This window comes from Narcine bancroftii, chromosome 3, assembly GCF_036971445.1.
Source record: "Narcine bancroftii isolate sNarBan1 chromosome 3, sNarBan1.hap1, whole genome shotgun sequence".
Classification (NCBI taxonomy): Eukaryota; Metazoa; Chordata; class Chondrichthyes; order Torpediniformes; family Narcinidae; genus Narcine; species Narcine bancroftii.
Window position 1 is genome coordinate 333,338,065 of NC_091471.1, and position 18,781 is coordinate 333,356,845.

General features: G+C 47.5%; 2 protein-coding genes across 2 annotated transcripts in view; one reads left to right on the forward strand and one right to left on the reverse strand.

Annotated features, from left to right (window-relative positions):
- LOC138756891 (proton channel OTOP3-like) overlaps positions 1-9,982 on the forward strand; it is a 43,545-nt gene extending 33,563 nt beyond the window's left edge. The window contains exons 6-8 of the mRNA XM_069923283.1: positions 435-565; positions 2,594-3,435; positions 7,944-9,982. Coding sequence (XP_069779384.1) covers positions 435-565; positions 2,594-3,435; positions 7,944-8,114 — 1,144 coding nt within the window. The 3' untranslated portion in view covers positions 8,115-9,982. The remainder of the gene's footprint in view (positions 1-434; positions 566-2,593; positions 3,436-7,943) is intronic.
- Positions 1-18,781, reverse strand: part of atp5pd (ATP synthase peripheral stalk subunit d) — a 414,254-nt gene that overhangs the window by 260,440 nt on the left and 135,033 nt on the right. The gene's annotated exons all lie outside the window — the stretch shown is intronic.

Here is an 18,781-nt window from a genome sequence, read left to right on the forward strand (position 1 = left end):
AACAGGCTATTTCGGCCCATGAGTCCATGTCGCCCAATTTACACCCCATTAGCCTTCACTCACAGTACGTTTCAAACAGTGGGAGGAAACCGGAGCTCCCGGGGAAAGCCCACTCAGACACAGGGAGAACGTTCCAACTCCTCACAGCACGGGATTCGAACACCAGTCCCCATCGCTGTAACAGGGTTGCACTAACCGTGCCACTGTGAAATGTAGACTATTCTGTTGGTACCGGTCACACCTCCCCCAGAACCAGTTCTAATGTCCCAAGAATATGAAACTTTCCCTCTCTTGCGTCATATCTAGTGAGATTCCGCTCCAATAATGGGGACTTGTGGACAACCCTGCAGATGTTCCCAACCTTCATCCAACACAAGGTTGGCTGACCCTTGCAATGTGATTGGTCCCTTTGTTCTCTCCCTGCCCACCTGCAGGTGTGGACTGATGGTGACCTTGGCCACAAACCTGGTGATGTGGATGACCAGAGTCACCGACGACTCCATTCACTCAGAACTAGAAGCTGAAAAAGAGGCAACATACAATGGGAGCACGTCTGACCTCGGAGGTACAAGCATCACACTCCCCCAATACCCTCCCCCCCCCCTTATTCTAGAGTATGGGGTTCATTGCAGAAAAGCAAGAGAGACCTTTACTTAGTCTGAAGCTCATGAAAGGTGTGCAGCATAGATCCCAATGGCCTTTACTGGGGAAACATTCATTCAATAAGAGACACAAAAGTTCCCATTACCACAAACAATCTCTGAAAACATTTATCTATTTTTATAAAGAGCCCTCACACTTTGGGAAAGCTTCAATAAATAAAACTCTAGTGATGCAACAAATACAACCAGAAAAAAAGACTGGGAATGCGCTCGGTCCTATGTCAGATTCAGGGTCTCTCATTGACACAAACTGGAAGGGCCATCCCTGTGGAACTCACGACCGAGTGCCAGGCTGGCCACATCCTTGAGGCATTGGAAATTGAGGTTGCAGACCACAGCAGGTTCAGAGTCACCCCGCTGGGGAGGCAGGCCAGTAGCTCAGGAACTGGTTACCTGCTCGGTTACATGACCCCTGTCCATCCCCAACATTTACCACCTCACACAGGCCAATCAGCCCATCAGTCACTCCCATCATGCCCCCTCCTCCCCTGCCCTGGAACTTGCTCTGGTCCAATTCCATCTTGATTCCTTCATCATAAATAACAGCTCACAGTAACTGCTCTCCCAGGAATAAGGGTTCAAACCCATCTTCCCCAGCAGTGAGGTCCGATCCCACCCTCTCCCCCAGCAGCGGGGGTCCGATGTCACCCTTTCCCGCAGGAGTGGGGGCTCAATCCCACCCTCTCCCCCAGCAGTGGGGGTCTGATCTCAATCTCTCCTCCAATAGTGAGGGTCTGATCTCAAACCAGTCGGAGTCCGATCCCACCCTCTCCCCCAGCAGCGGGGGTCCGATGTCACCCTCTCCCGCAGGAGTGGGGGTTCAATCCCACCCTCTCCCCCAGCAGTGGGGGTCTGATCGCAATCTCTCCTCCACCAGTGAGGGTCTGATCTCATACCAGTCGGAGTCCGATCCCTCCCTCTACCCCACGGGTTGGGGTCCGATCCCACCCTCTCCTCCACTGGTCAGACTCCGATCCCACCCTCTTCCCCACCAGTCGGACTCCAATCCCACCCTCTCCCCCTCCGGTCGAGGTTCGATCCCCCACCAGTGGGTGGGGGAGGGGGTCCAATCACACCAGCAGTGGGGGTCCCTGCACAGCCGATTGCTGCACAGCTCAAGCCAGATCCCATGAAGTGTACCTCTCCTTTCAATTAGAAGAAACGCAAGAAATCTCCAGGTGCCCCTCACTCCAGACACAGCTTCGTGTCAACCGCAGGTCCCTCCCCAACCCGTCGCCTCCTGCTGCCCAGTGGCCGGCCCTCAGCCGAATGGGATGTCCTTCCGGGCCATGAAACCCATGCTGCCCAATGTGTCCACCAACCCCCATGCGCGGTTGGAGGGTACCCGCCTGCGGAAATGTTATGAGGAATTTCATCGAAGATTAATCCTCAGCCAAAATTGCGACTGAGAGCTTGTGTCGAGAGTCCAGGCTCCCTGGTGGGATGGGAGAATTCTCTGCAATGGACAGGATGTTGGGGTTTCCACACACAGAATGTGGGATGGGGGGGTGGGGGGGTAAGGGGACAACTCGACTGGCCGGGCAGCATCCATGGAGAGAGAATGGATCAGGTGATCAGATTCATCAGGGACCTGGCAGATGAGGTGGGTGAGAGGAAGAATGACAGTCCATAATAAGGGACAGGTCGGTGTACGGGACGGGTGGGTGTACGGGACAGTATACAGGACGTGTCCGTATTCAGTTGGGATCCTGTACAGAATGGGCCAGTGTACGGGATGGGTCCGTATTCAGTAGGGATCCTGTACGGGATGGGTCAGTGTACAGGGGGTTCAGTATATATATGGGGGAAGGGGGAGTGTTCAGGTGGGATCCTGTCCGGGACGGGTCCTTGTCAGTGTTATACATGTTGTGTGATGACTACAGCCGCCACGGGTCAGGGATGTTCCAGCTGCCCCTTGTCTCCCTCCACAGGACACGCGAACCTCTCGGACTTCGCCTGCCCCACTGAACTGTGCTCCATCTTTCGGAAGGGCGTTGTGATCATGTTCCCCTTCAACATCGAGTACTGCCTCATCTCCTCCACCCTGCTCTACATCATGTGGGCCAACACCGGCCGCAGAGCAGCCCCGCACCACCCGGCTCCGGCCAGCTGGCGGTACCGAGGCCACGGTCTGGTGTGGGGCCCGCTGCTGGGCTGCCTGGCCTTGGTGGTCGGCTTGCTGGTCTTCGCCCTGTACCAGCTACAGGTGTCCGCCCGGCCCGTGCAGACGGCCGCCTTCGTCCAGTTCTACGCCTTCCACGTCGCCCTGCTCTCCGCCATGTGCCTCTGCTCCTCGGTGGGTCTGGCCGTGCACCGATGGGAGGAGAGGGGCTTGGACCGCCGGGAGAACCCCAGCCGCAGCCTGGACGTGGTACTGCTGCAGATGGCGGCGCTCGGCCAGCTCGGCATCTCCTACTTCTCCATCGTGGCCCTGGCGTCCAGCCGCCCGGAGCACTCGGTGGATCGTCTCAACCTCGCCTCCTCGCTGCTCCTCATCGCCGAACACGCGCTGCAGAACCTCTTCATCATCGAGGGCTTGAGCAGGCCGGGCGCTGCCCAGGAGCTGGGCGCCCCCTCCGCGGGGGCCGCGGAGAAGGAGGCCATTGGGCTCCAGGAGAAGGACCCGCTGCCCTCGGCGGCGGCGCCCGGCCCGCGGCCCGCAGACGACCCCAGCGCTGAGCCGACGAGACGCCTCTCTCGCCGCCACCAGCTCAACTGGAAGCGGAGGCTCATGAAAGAGGTCTCCGTGTTCTTGATCCTGTCCAACCTCGTGGTGAGTAGCTGCCCCATCCCACCCTTAACCAGCCTTCCCCGGGGTGGGTGGGTGGCTGAGTGAATCAGGCCGGAGATGGGTGGAGGGACTTGGTGGGGGCGGGGGCGGGATTAAATCCTACCAGAGGTCAGAGCCACCCCTGTGGCTGCCACCAGCGCTGAACGAGAGCAGCTACTCGGTCCTACCTCGCGGTCCACCTGCTATTACGCGCGCCTCAGTCCGCGCCCCCCTCAATCTCCCACCCGGGTCTTGAAACTCCCTGAGAGATGGGTGTGATCAACGTCCACCAAGTCATTTCTTCCCCCGACTCAGCCGGTGAGAGGGTGATCTCCCCCTCCCCGTCTCAGCTGGTGAAAGGGTGACCCCCCACCCCCACCCCGTCTCAGCCTGTGAGAGGGTGATTCCCCCCGTCTCAGCCTGTGAGAAGCTGATTCCCCCCGTCTCAGCCTGTGAGAAGCTGATTCCCCCCGTCTCAGCCTGTGAGAGGGTGACCCCCCCCACACCCACCCTCCGTCTCAGCCTGTGAGTAGGTGATCCCCCCCCCACCCACCCCCCGTCTCAGCCTGTGAGAGGGTGATCCCCCCTCCCCCTCCCCCCTCCCCGTCTCAGCCTGTGAGAGGGTGATCCCCCCCACACCCACCCTCCGTCTCAGCCTGTGAGTAGGTGATCCCCCCCCACCCACCCCCCGTCTCAGCCTGTGAGAGGGTGATCCCCCCTCCCCCTCCCCCCTCCCCCGTCTCAGCCGGTGAGGGGGTGATCCGTAGTTCCAGAGATCTCAGCCCAGGGGAGACCTCGCCCCGCAGCACCCAGCAAACCTCTCCGAACTCCGGAGAGGACAAGGCAAAGTCCCGCCCCTGGTGGCGACCCCGCGATCCGTGGACTGGCCGGACAATGTTCTCTCCACGGGCGAGGGGAGTGAAACCAGGCACGCAGCCGGGAGTGGTCTCATCAATTCACCGGAACGGTGACCTAACGGAGATCTCTCCAATTTAAAAACGCGGTGCATTGTGTCAAGGAGAATTGCAGACATATTTACCAGATCTCTGCCAAGCTGTCGACTTTCCACACATTTCCCACTTTAAGTAATCCCTACACCATCGGTGCTCTGTGATAAGCAAGGGATTGTATGTGAGTGGGAAGGGAAGGTTGAGAACCACTGCTCCAGACCCAATTGTTACTGAACTATTTTGCTTGAGAAAAATTGTCATTGGCCCATTTCCTTTGGAGTTCAGAAACCGAGCACATAACGAGTCAATGAGGGACGATTTAAAACAGTGTTTTCAACCTTTTTCTTTCCACACACATCCTACCTTAAGCAATCCCTTATTAATTACAGAGCATGGAGATTACTTAAAGTGGGATGTGAGTGGAAAGAAAAAGTTTGAGTACCACTGTGATAGATTCTGTATTGAAATACTGAAGGGTTAAAATGCCAATTCTCCCCACATCTGTCCATGTGCCAACTTGGAAACAGTCCAATCTTCTGTATAGACTAGCCCAGCCAATGCTTCACACTACTGAGTATAGAGTTTGTACGTTCTCTCAGTGACCTACGTGGGTTTTCCTCCCACCCTCCAAACTGTACAGGGTCGGTCAGTAGATTGGGTGTAATTGGTCGACATAGATTTCAATGGTCAGATTTGACTTCGACTGTGGTGTAAATCACGTTTAATTTTTCTAAATAATTAATCTATTTTGATAGAAGTAGAATGGCCGCAGCCCTCCCCACTTCATACCAGATCCAGTGCCAATGCCCTTTCTCCAAAACACATGCCATCTGCTTCAAACATTTAGTCCTCATCAGTGGAAGGAAACAACACCCTGGACTTCTCACTGTGTTCACGATCCTACAGCACCCACTACATCCCCACGCAATGCCTCCTTACTCCTTACACAGCTCCACGTTGAGAATACCAATTAACTGCCTCTACTCTCCCTGGTAGTGTTCTGACAAGGTGCTAAATATCGAGGCTCTTGCCACCCCCCCCCAACCCCCACTTCACCTCCGCTTCCCTGGTGATGGGAGCAGCTTCACTCAATCCAAGTCTTGGCTTTCTCATGATTTTCATTTCCTCAATACATCCCACCCCCACCCTTCCCAGGAGAACAACCGCACCTTTCAGACAACTCCCTCCAATCCTCTGGAAGCCTCTTCAAGGTGTGGCGCCCAGAACTGTGTCCAATCTTCCATGTTTGGTCAAAGCAATGTTTTATAAAGGTCAATGAAAATGTCCACTGAGAGAAAAGAGTAGATGGTGCAGCTTCTGAGGAGAGGGTGATTGGAACTGTGAACTGTGCTTTTTATTTCACTGCTGTTGCCTGACCTGCCATTCATGTTGTCAGGCTTCATACACCTCAGGATCCCTCTCCTCCCCACTTTCTATAACTGAACGTGAACACTGCGCCAGATGTCTGTCCTTGGGTGCTTTTAGAATTGTATCTGCTAGTTCTTTCATACAGTTCCGAGCTTGTCAGTTTTAGTCCTGTCCTTTATGCTGTGACTTCATGTCACCTCATGCCACTGAAATGGTCCTTCTCCTTACCTTAATCCATGACTATTTTCAGCCAATCGACGTGATCAATGTTCCCCACCGATGATTGTTCTGCTCCAACCATCAACTTTGATAATACCTCACCATTACTCTGCTCAGTGTTTGATTTATAAAACTCCAACTAATAGAACTACGTTGTGCTCACAGAAATTTACAGCTAAGAAGGTGGTCCTTTCCTCCACAGTGACCATGTACACTAATCCCATTCCTTATTCCTCAGTTTCATTCCTCTTTAATGTGGTACTTGTATCTGCCACTTCCTCCTCTGTTTTACACACACACACACACACACACACACACACACACACACACACACACACACACACACACACACACACACACACACACACACACACACACACACACACACACTTCTGTATGAAAAGCGTATCCCTTAGCTCTCTAAAATTTCTTCCCTCTCACCTTAAACCCATGCCCTCTAGTTCCTGACTTCATTGCCCTGGCAAAAAGACTCGATCCCATCTCTGCCCTCAACTTTATAAGCCTCCTGGGTTCCTGTAAGACTAAGCCCAGCCTATCTAAATCCTATATAACTACAGCCCTCTATTCCAGACATCCTCCTGCTAAATCTCTTCTACGCCCTATTGCTTCCACGTCTCTCCTGTAGTTTGGTGACCAGAGCTATACAAAGTATTCCATGTGAGGACCAACCAGTATTTTAAAAGCTGAAACACCCACTTACCCTACGAACCATGGCAGATGTTTCGTCACTACCCTATCCACTTCTCGGGACTAATGGACTGACACCTCAAGGTCTCTGCGCATCAGGATTCCCAAACTCCTTGCCATTTACTCTATGCTGTACAGAATTTGACTTCCCCAAAGTGTTTCACCTCAAACTTGTCTGGTTTAACTTGCATCTGCCACTGGTCCATCCAACTCTCTGGCTCACGCTGGTCTTATTCATTCTGAACGACACCATCAAGTTCCACGTCATTATCAGACTTACTAATCAGACCACCTACACCCTCACCTATGTCACTAACAGACATCAAGGGTCCCAGCACCATACCCCGAGGAAACCACTGTTTACAGACCTCCAGGCGCAAACACCCACCCACCTGTACCCTCTGCCACCCCTCCATCTCCATAACCACAATGTTGAATCCATTTTGCTGACGTCTCAGTTTCCTTGTATCTTAACCTTCTGGAATCTTGTCAAAAGCATTGTATTAATGTAATTGAACCTCTCTCATCACATTTTATCTGAATATGAAATTCTGTACTCTAGTTCAGCCATTCTCAATCGGTTTTCAGCTATGACCCCCGTAGGACTCTGCTCAGTTTGTGGCCCCACCCTTCCCTGTGAAGCAGTTAAGTCTAGCTGGTTTCTTCTGGACTTCTACCAACTACATAAAAACGTAACAAATATTTTATGATTTCAGTCCGTGCCCCCTCCCACCTTAAATGTGTTGTGGCTCTATTTGAGAATGGCTGCCCTACTTAACCTGTGTTCCATCTTTCTACTATCACAGTCTGGTAGAATTACACAGTAGATCTTCCTCAAATTTTCCAGAGGCAGCCACAATGTGGCTTGGATACAGAGTAAAGGCCTCTTCATGAGCCACGTTCCATAGTTCTTAAACAACATGTAACCATCACAATTACCTCAGGGTGCAGTCATTTCAGTACATGGTCACATGCACTGAGGGACAGTGAGAAAGTACATTTTGCAAGCAATCCAGCTAGTCCACCTACCTAAACATAGCAAGTAAAACACAATAGGGAGTAGGGAGAGCAGTTAGAACAGAGCAAAGCCAACATCATTTCACAAGCTGGGTAAGGGAGGTACAACCACACCTGCCCTCATTGTGTTATCTCACCCTGCTGTCTTACTGCCCCTGTCATACCTGGATGTCCTGTCCTCATGCCCGACATCTTGATTGGCCTTCAGGTCACCCAGCACACTGAGTCGTGGTTTCTGTTTATCTCCAGCTGTGGATTATGCCTGCATTTGGAGCTCAGCCCCAGTTTGAGAACGGACTGGAGAAACAATTCTACGGGTTTTCTGTCTGGTTTGCTATTGTGAACTTTGGACTCCCTTTGGGAGTCTTCTACAGGATGCATTCTGCTGGCAATCTCCTGGAAATCTACCTTTCCGCCTGATGACCATGGCTGAAGATGAACTCGCCGTCTGATTCCATGTTCCTCGTTACCAAACTTGGTCCCATTCCCCACTGCTACAAAATCACAGACTAACTGCCCCTATTATGTCATTGCTCTGTTGTCTGATCTTCATCACAGAGCACCCAATTCTTCATATCAGAGAAGATTAAATATCAATCCCACAAATACGTCTCGTCTGTTTCTGGAGTGAATTGTTGCCTGGCTCCCCATTCTTCCACCTTGAAATCTAGATCGCTGGTGGGTTCCTCACTAGAGTTGATCACCGCCTAATTCCACACTGGAGTGGTGGAATGCATTATTGCCTGGCTCCTCAATGGAGTGAACTACTGTCCAGTTTCCCTCAGGTATGGATCACTGTCTGGTTCTGCCCTAGAGTAGATTATTGCCCAATTTCTACAATGGAGTGGATCACTGCCCAATTTCTGTTTGGAGTCCAGTCACTCGCTGGCATGGATCACTACGAGGTTCCTCACTGGAGTTAATCACTACCTGGTTACCCACTGAACTACCTGTAACCTGCACACACTTCATAATTATAAATTCCCTTAATACTGAAGAGCAGACTGATCTATGTGGTAAATGCACTCCATGTTCATGCACTTCTTGAGTCAAAACTTCCAAGGTTCCTTTGTGATGAAGTTTGTCCTTCTCTCATCCTTGAATGGTGGACTCCTGGCCACCGATTCCTGGTCCTGGACCCCTGGTAACTCTGCTCCCTGGTCCTGGGCCCCTGGTAACTCTGTTCCCTGGTCCTGGACCCCTGGTAACTCTGCTCCCTGGTCACGGACTCCTGGTAACTCTGATCCCAGACCCTTGATAACTCTGGTCCTGGATCCCTGATCCAAGGTCCTTAACCCCTGGTAATTTTGACCCTGGACCCCTGATAACCCTGATCTTGAACCCCTGGTATCTCTGAACCCTGGTATCTCTGAACCCTGGTATCTCTGATCCCTGGTATCTCTGATCCCTGGTAACTCTGATCCCTGGTAACTCTGATCCCTGGTAACTCTGATCCCTGGTAACTCTGATCCCTGGTAACTCTGATCCCTGGTCCCAGACCCCTGATAACTCTGATCCCTGACCCCTAGTCCTGGACCCCTGATAACTCTGACCCCAGGTCCCAGAACCTTGGCTACTCTAATTTCTAGTTCTAAACACTGAGTCAAGGAAACAGCCCTGCAATAAAATAAATAATAAAGATTCACATATGGTCGGCAATGCAATAAATGTGTTGTGTCAGTAATGCAAACAAATCTTTGGTTGTCCAGGAGTAACGTTATAGTTCAGCTGATGCATGAAATTTCAAGATCCTAATATTCATTTGGAAAAACTGTTCTTGATCCTGGAGGTGTTGGTCTTCAGACTTCTGTATTTTCTGCTTGAAGAGAGCAGTAAGAAGAGGTTGTGACCAGGGTGATGGCGGTTCTTTGTAATGTTTGTTGCCTTTTAGAGGCATTCACTTATCTGTGGAATTAATTGCCGTGGATGGCTGTAGAGCCAAGTCATTGGGGATATTTAAAAGAGAGGTCAATAGGTTTTTTTTATTTAATTTTTTATTTTTCACACCATAAACCACATTAACCATGATACATACTTTTTCCTTTTCAAATATATACAGTGCCATTTTCTCCCCCCCCCCCTCCTCCCATCCCACCCTCCCTACCTCCCCCCTCCCGTCCATTTAAAGTACAAAATCTAGGATACATTAAACCAGTCAAACAATGTTGTCATTCAATAAAAATAGACAAGAAATTCCACTGAGTCAATTCTTTTCATTTCCTTCTCCTTTCGTTAATTTAGGTAGTGAATGTCCCCGGTAGGTTTTCGCTATTGTGTTTCATGTAAGGCTCCCATATTTGTTCAAATATTTCAATATTATTTCTTAAACTATATGTTATTTTTTCTAATGGAATACATTTATTCATTTCTATATACCATTGTTGTATTTTCAAATAATCTTCCGATTTCCAGGTTGACATAATACATTTTTTTGCTACGGCTAAAGCTATCTTAACAAATCTTTTTTGTGCACCATCCAAATCAATTCCAAATTCTTTGTTTTTTATGTTACTTAGGAGGAAGATCTCTGGATTCTTTGGTATATTGTTTTCTGTAATTTTATTTAATATTTGGTTTAGATCTTCCCAAAATTTTTCTACTTTCTCACATGTCCAGATTGCATGAATTGTTCCCATTTCTTTTTTACATCGAAAACATCTATCAGATACTGTTGGGTCCCATTTATTTAACTTTTGAGGTGTAATGTATAGCCTGTGTATCCAGTTATATTGTATCATATGTAACCTCGTATTTATTGTATTTCTCATCGTTCCAGAACATAACTTCTCCCATGTTTCCTTTCTTATCTTTATATTTAAATCTTGTTCCCATTTTTGTTTAGTTTTACCATTTGTTTCCTCATTCTCCTTTTCTTGCAGTTTAATATACATATTTGTTATAAATCTTTTGATTATCATTGTATCTGTAATCACATATTCAAAGTTACTTCCCTCTGGTAAACTCAGACTGCTTCCTAATTTGTCCTTCAAGTAGGATCTCAATTGGTAATATGCCAGCACTGTATCTTGAGTTATATTGTATTTATCTTTCATTTGTTCAAAGGATAATAATCTATTTCCTGAAAAACAATTTTCTATTCTTTTGATCCCTTTTTTCTCCCATTCTCTAAAGGAAAGGTTATCTATTGTAAAAGGGAGTAACTTGTTTTGCGTCAATATTAGTTTTGGTAATTGATAATTTGTTTTATTTCTTTCTACATGAATCTTCTTCCAAATATTGAGTAGATGATGTAATACTGGAGAACTTCTATATTGTACCAATTTTTCATCCCATTTATATAATATGTGTTCAGGTATCTTTTCCCCTATTTTATCTAATTCTAATCTAGTCCAATCTGGCTTTTCCCTTGTTTGATAAAAATCTGATAGGTATCTTAATTGTGTGGCTCTATAATAATTTTTAAAGTTTGGCAGTTGTAAGCCTCCTTGTTTATACCATTCTGTTAATTTATCTAGTGCTATCCTCGGTTTCCCCCCTTTCCATAAAAATTTCCTTATTATTTTCTTTAACTCCTTGAAGAATTTCTCTGTCAGGTGTATTGGCAATGCCTGAAATAGGTATAATATCCTTGGAAAAAATGTTCATTTTAATACAGTTTATCCTACCTATTAGTGTTAGTGGTAAATCTTTCCAATGCTCTAAATCGTCCTGTAATTTTTTCATTACTGGATAATAATTGAGTTTATATAGTTGGCTGAGGTTTTTATTTATTTGTATACCTAGGTATCTTATTGCTTGCACTTGCCATCTGAATGGTGATTCCTTCTTAAATTTTGAGAAATCCGCATTATTCATAGGCATTGCTTCATTTTTATTTACGTTAATCTTGTAACCCGACACTTCTCCATATTCCTTCAATTTCTTATATAATTCTTTTATTGATAGTTCTGGTTCTGTTAAGTATACTATAACATCATCCGCAAATAAACTGATTTTATATTCCTTGTCTTTTATTTTTATCCCTTTTATATTATTTTCTGTTCTTATCAATTCTGCTAGTGGTTCTATAGCTAACGCGAACAATAAAGGTGATAGTGGGCATCCCTGCCGTGTTGACCTGCTTAAGTTAAATTGCTTTGATATATATCCATTTACTGTCACTTTCGCCAATGGCCCCTTATATAATGCTTTAATCCAATTAATATACTTCTCTGGTAAACTGAATTTTTGCAATACTTTGAATAAATAATTCCATTCTACTCTGTCAAAGGCCTTCTCTGCGTCTAAAGCAACTGCTACTGTAGGCGCTTTACTCCCTTCTACTGCATGAATTAAGTTAATAAATTTACAAATATTGTCTGTTGTGCGTCTTTTTTTAATAAATCCAGTTTGGTCTAGATTTACCATTTTCGGTACATACTCTGCTAATCTGTTTGCTAATAGTTTAGCTATTATCTTATAATCTGTGTTAAGTAAAGATATTGGTCTATATGACGCTGGTGCGAGTGGATCTTTCCCTTGCTTTAGTATTACTGTAATCAATAGGTTCTTGATCAGGAAAGGAATCAAGTGTAGAGAAGGCGTTGAAAAGGATGTAACGGTGGTGTGGACTCATGGGTCAAATGGGCTAATTCCACTCCTATGGATGGGGGTGGCAGCCTGTGATGGACATGTACTTTCTGCAGCTATCTGCATTCCAGGGCAAATGACCAAACTAGGCAACCAGTCCCTCCATTTTCCACAGTTCACCTGTTCCAAGTTTGATAGAGTATACGATGACATGCCAAACCTCCTCAAGCTCCTCTCAAAGGTCGTAATATACTTACCTCAAAGCTGCCTGAATGTGCTGGGTCCAGGGGAGGTCCTCCAATAGGTGGACTCCCAGGAACCAAGACATCCCGGCTCAAGCCAGTTTGTTTGCACAGGTTTTCAGGACATAGCCGGGGCTGGAGATTTTCCAATGGTTCACCCCCTCGCAGATTCTTTTATGTCAGCCTTAATGACTGATAACGTAGACTAAAGGCCAACATTTCATTTTCCTCTTGATTGTCTGCAAATTGTGAAGAAGATGTAGAGAGTCTGCAGAGGGATATAGATAGATTGAGTGAAAGGGCACGGGTCTGACAGGTGGAGTAGTGTTGGTAAATGTAAGGTCATCCACTTTGGAAGGAAAAGGAGTAGATCAGGTTGTTATTGAAATGATGAAAAAGTTGCAACATGCTGTTGAGCAGGGGGACCTGGGAGTGCTTTCACATGAATCACAAAGTGTTGGCTTGCAGATGATCAAGAAGGCAAATAGAATGTCAACCTTCATTGCTGGAAGGATTGAATTTAAGAGCAGGGAGATCCTACTGCAACTGTACAGGGCACTGGTGAGGCCACACCTGGAGTACTGCATGCAGTTCTGGTCTCCTAAGTTGAGAAAAGATCTACTGGCCATGGAGGGGGAGCAGAGAAGGTTCACTAGGAGATTCGGGAGATGAGGAGGTTAGTGTACGAGGAGAGATTGAGTTGTCTGGAATTCATTGAAATTGATAGAATGAGAGGGAATCTTATCAAAACATAAAATTCTGAGAGGAATAAAGATAGAGGCAGGAAAGTTGCCTACACTGGGAGGTGAGACTAGAAATAAGGGATGTAGACTCAAGATTTGGGGGTGCAGATTTAGGATGGAGTTCATATTTTTTGCAGTGGCGAGACTTGAAACATGGGAGCATTTAAAAGCCCCGGTAGAGGTAGGCGCATAGTGTGAGATTGACTATTTCACTGTAGCCAATAAAGAGAGCTCAAGGGGAGTAACTACTGTGGTAGTGGCCAAAGTAAGAGTGGGCCTTAGAGGCTTTGGCTCAAGTGGCTTCGATGAGTAGAATGTCTCTGCAGGTGACAGCAGCCCATGAGGAAAAGGGAACAGGTAAGAGCAGGTGAGTTCAGGAGGTGAGATATTGTACAGTCTGAGCAGTGGAAATGGCAGCCAAGGCAGTGGGAAATCTGGGACAGTGTCCCTGATGACCACACCAGCAAGAGATGCATCCAGCTGCAGCTCCACACGGACCGAGTTAGCCTGGAGCTGGATGAACGCCGGATCACTCGGGAGGCTGAGGGAGTGAACGACGAGGGAGGCAGTCACACCGAAGAGGCACGTAGCAGGTAGCTGGTGACAGTCAAGAGGAGGGATAGGGAGTAGGCAGTCAGTGCAGAGCACCCCAGTGGCCATTCCCCTCAAATAACGTGTGCTGTTTTAGAGTGAAACAAGAAAGGCTGCAGCCGCTGTGATTGTAGTTAAAACAAAAAAATGGTGGAGAAACAGCGGGTCCCTCAACGTCCATGGGAGGCAAAGATATCAGACAAGGTATAAAAAAAGAGGCAAAGATGTAGGAGGAAAACTGCCCTCCACACTGTTGGACACCTCGTTCTGGCCTTCTGCCCACCCTGGATCTTTTTATTCCCAACTGCCACTGAGACATCAACCATCTCAACTTCACCACTACCCTCACTTTCTCTGATCTCACCCCTCTACCTTCCACAGCAATCCCAACCTCACCATCAAACCCACAGACAAGGGTGGTGCTGTTGTGGTGTGGTGCACTGACCTTGCCAAGGCCAGACAACAGCCCTCAGATGCCTCCTCTTACTGACCCCTTGAATGGGACCCCACTAAAAAACATCAAACCACCATCTCATGCACCATCTCTGAGCTCATCACTTCCAACCATCTCCCTTCCATGGCCTTCAACCTTTTTTGTTCCCCAACATTGACTGGTTCCAGCTCCTACCCAAGATCCGCAAACCAAATATCTCGGCCGACACATTGTTCCTGGATGCTTCTGCCCTACTGAACTGGTATCATCTTACCTCAACACCACTTTTCCCCCTCTGGTCCAGTTCTCTCCCACCTACATTATGACACTTCACATGCCCTCCATCACTTCAACAACTTCCAGTTCCCTGAACTCGACCACCTCATCTTTACTATACATCTCCATCCCTCATTCTGAAGGCCTTGGAGCCCTTCATTTCTTTCTCAATAACATGCCTAACCAGCCCCCCTCCACCTCCACCTTCCTCTAGCTGGCAGAGCTTATTCTCATCCCACTTTCTCCATTAAAGGGGTAGGCATGTGGGCATGTAGGCATGGAGACTCCATGCTACAAGCCAACACAGGCAAGGCCCCTCAACTCTTCCTCCGCTACATCGATGACTATTTTGGTGCTGCCTCATGCACCATGATGAGCTCATCAACTTTATCCACTTTGCTGCCAATTTCCACTCCGACCTAATTCATTTGATCCATTTCTAGCAACATCCTCCCTTTCCTCAATCTCTGTCTCTGTGTCAGGAGACCAACTCTCCACAGATATTTTCTATAAACCCACCCACTCCCACAGCTATTACACTTCCTCATACCGTGTCCCCTGTAAGGATTCTATTCCTTTCTCACAATTCCCCACCTTCATCATACCTGCTCCCAGGACAAGATCATTTGAGATGCCCTCCCTCATCAAAACATCTGGCTTCTCCTCTGCCACCATCAACTCAGCTCTCAACCACTCATCTTCCATTACCTGTACATCTGTCCTGGCCCCATTTACCCCCAGACACAACAAGGACAGGATTCCTCTTATTATCTCCCCCACTAGTCTCCCCATCCAACACGTCATCCTCTCCCATTCCCTCCACCTACAATGTGATCTCTCCATCTCTCCCCCTCTATCATGTCTGAAACAACAGAATCCCAGAGCTGCCAATCTTGCCTCTCCTGCAACCAAGTCTTTGCAATGGCCCAATGTCATAATTTCACAAGCCCATCCACGCTCTAAGCTCATCCATCTTTCCTACGATAATCCTTGCATTGAAAAAGACACAACTCAGAACACTTTTCCCATCACGCACAACTTTTAGATTCCTGTCTTTGTCTACAGGCATCTTTTTCCTTCTCTACTCCCTCTATCAGCTTTGGTTCCCATCCCTCTGCAAACTAGTTCAACCTGCTCAACCCCCCCCCCCCCCCCCCCCCCACTCTCCAGGGCAGCACTGGCAAAGCTTCCGACAAGGATATTGGTCCTCAAATTCAGATACAAACTGTCCTGTCAGTAACAGGTTGCACCTTCCCTGGGAGAGAACCCAGTGATCCAGAAACCTGAAGCCCTCCATGTCTTTAGCCACGTGTTAAGCTGTACTTTCCTCATATTTCTAACCTCAGAGGCATGAGGCACTGGTACATAATTCTGAGATCACAACCTTGGAGGTCCTGTCCTTTAACTTGTCACCCAATTCTCAACTCTCTGAACTGAGTCAGCAGGACCATGCCATCATTCCTACCCAATCACGTGCCTACATGGACTTAGAACATAGAAATATGGATTACTGTACAGGCCCTTCGGCCCAAAGTGTTGTTGTCCTACTCCAACAACTGTCTGAAATTTCTCATTTATCTAATAGACTATTGTCCCAGCCTCCACCACCATTTCTGGCAGTGCATTCCATGTACCCTCCACTCTATGTATGAAGAACTTACCTCTTACATCCCCCTGTACTGACTCCCAAGCACCTTAAAACTATGCCCCCTCATGAGCCATTTCAGCCCTGGGAAAAAACCTCTGGCCATCCACACGATCAATGCCTCTCGTCATCATGTACCCTCATCCTCCGTCGTTCCAAGGAGAAAAGATTGAGTTCACTCAACCTCTCTTCATGAGGTGTGCTCTCCAATCCAGGCAGTATCCTTGTCAATCTCCTCTGCACCCTCTCTTTCGCAACCACATCCTTCTTACAGTGAGGTGACCAGAACTGAACACAATACTCCAAATGGGGTTGACCGAAGGCCCTTATCTCAACGTTAACTCACAAGTCTTGACCTCGATCCTATGGTTAATGAAGCCCAGCACAACAATACACCTTCTAAACAACAGATCCAAAGGTCTCTCAGTTCGTCCACACTTCTCAGAGTCGTCCCATTACATTGTATTCTGCCTTTGAATTTGACCAACCAAAATGAACCACTCCATCTGCCAGCTCTGCATCATATCAGTGTCTGTGGTAACCTCTGGCATCCCTCTCGACCATCCACTTCAACAGCCATTCTCAACCTTTTTTAGCTATGGACCCCTTAGGATTGTTTAAATTTTATAGGCCCCTTTCCTATGAAGCAGTTAAATTTAACTGGTTTCTTCTGTACTTCTACCGACTACATAAAAACCATTAAAATTAATTTATAATTTCAGTCTGTGGCCCCTCCCCCTTAAATGTGCTGTAGCCCTGTCGAGAATGGCTGGACAATGCCCCCATCCTTCGTGTTATCCACCAACATACTAACCCACCCTTCCACTTGCTCATCCAGGTCACAAACAGGAGGGGTCCCAGAATAGATCCCTGCACAACACCACTGGTCACCGACCTCCATGCAGAATATGAACCATCGAGCCAATTCTGTATCCACAAAGCAAGCCCTCCTTAGATTCCAAGCCTCCCTGGAGGCTGACACAGTTGGTGCAGCGGTTAGCACAACACCTTTCCAGCACCAGCAATCGGGACTGGGGTTCGAATCCAGCACTGTAAGGAATTTGTACCTTGTCCCCGTGTCTGCATGGGCTCCGGTTTCTTCCCACCGTTCAAAACATACCAAGGGTGTAGATCAATTGGATGTAAATTGGGCAGCATGGACTCTTGGGATGAAATGACCTGTATGTATGTCTAAATTTATCTGAATGGGCCTTGCACAGGGAACCTTATCAAATGCCTTACTGCAATCCATACACACTACATCCACCGCTCTTCCTGTATCAACATTACTTCCTCAAACAATTAAATCAGGCTCGTGAGACACTACCTTCCCCTGAAGAAGCCATAATGACTATTGCTAACCAGATTATGCTTCTCCATATGCTTGCAAATCCTGTTGCAGGATCTCCTCCAACACTGAAGCCAGACTCACTGGTCTATAATTTCCTGGGTTATCTCTACTCCATTTCTTGAACTGGAGAACAACATTTACAACCCTCCAATTCTCCGAGAGTTCTTCTGTCCTCCGTGACGACATGAAGATCATTGCCAGTGGGCTCAGCAGCCTCCTACCTCGCTTCCTACAGTTGCCTTGGGCAAGTCTCTTCTGGTGCTGGCACATATCCAACTCCATGCTTTTCAATTATGCCAACATTTATTTAATGTCAACATGGTAAAGTGTTTCAGTTTACTGCAAGTCATCCTCACAATGGCCAAGGTCATTTCCTCTTGAGAATAACCAAAGGATCCCTGCAACCTCCTCCGACTCCATGCACATTTCCTTTATCACCCCTGATGGGTCCTCTCCTCACACAACACGGTAACAGGCCATTCTGGCCCACGAGTCAATACCACCCAATTTATACCCCATTAACATACACCCCAACACGTTTCTGAACGGTGGGAGGAAATCGGAGCCCCCGGAGAAAACCCATGCAGACACAGGGAGAACGTACAAACTCCTTACAGTATGGGGTTTGATCGCAGGTCCCGATTGCTAGCGCTGTAAACACGTGGCGCTACGCCAACCGTTCCACTCTTGTCCACATACTGGTAGAAGGTCTTGGGGTTTTCCTTAATCCTGCTCACCAAGGCCTTCTCATGGCCCCTTCAAGCTCTCTCAAGCTCTTTCCTGGCAATCTTGTAGTTCTCAGGAGTTCTATCAGTTCCTAAATCTCTGCTCAGCCTTTCTTCTTGACTAAATGTTCTCTGAATATTTGCCACATTTCTGCTGTACACTTCCCAAGTACACATGTTCCCAAGCTCCTGCCTAATTGCATCATATTTTCTCCTATCCCAATTAAATGTGTTCCCAAATTGTTTATTCCTCTCCTTCAATGCAAAGTAGAAAGTTGTGATCACTTTCTCTGAAATGTTTGCCCACTAAGAGATCTGACACCTGATCTGCTTGGTTTCCCAACACTAGGTCAAGTATAGCCTTCCCTCTTGTTGCCCTATCTATATATTGAATCAGGAAACTTCCCAGAACACACCTAACAAATTCCACTCCTTCGTTCTAAGATTTGAGGAAAGTTAAAAAAAATCACTCGTCACTTCCACCTTGTTATTTTTGCACCTTTCTAGAATCTGCCTCTCTATCTGCTCCTCGATGTCTCTGTTACAATTGG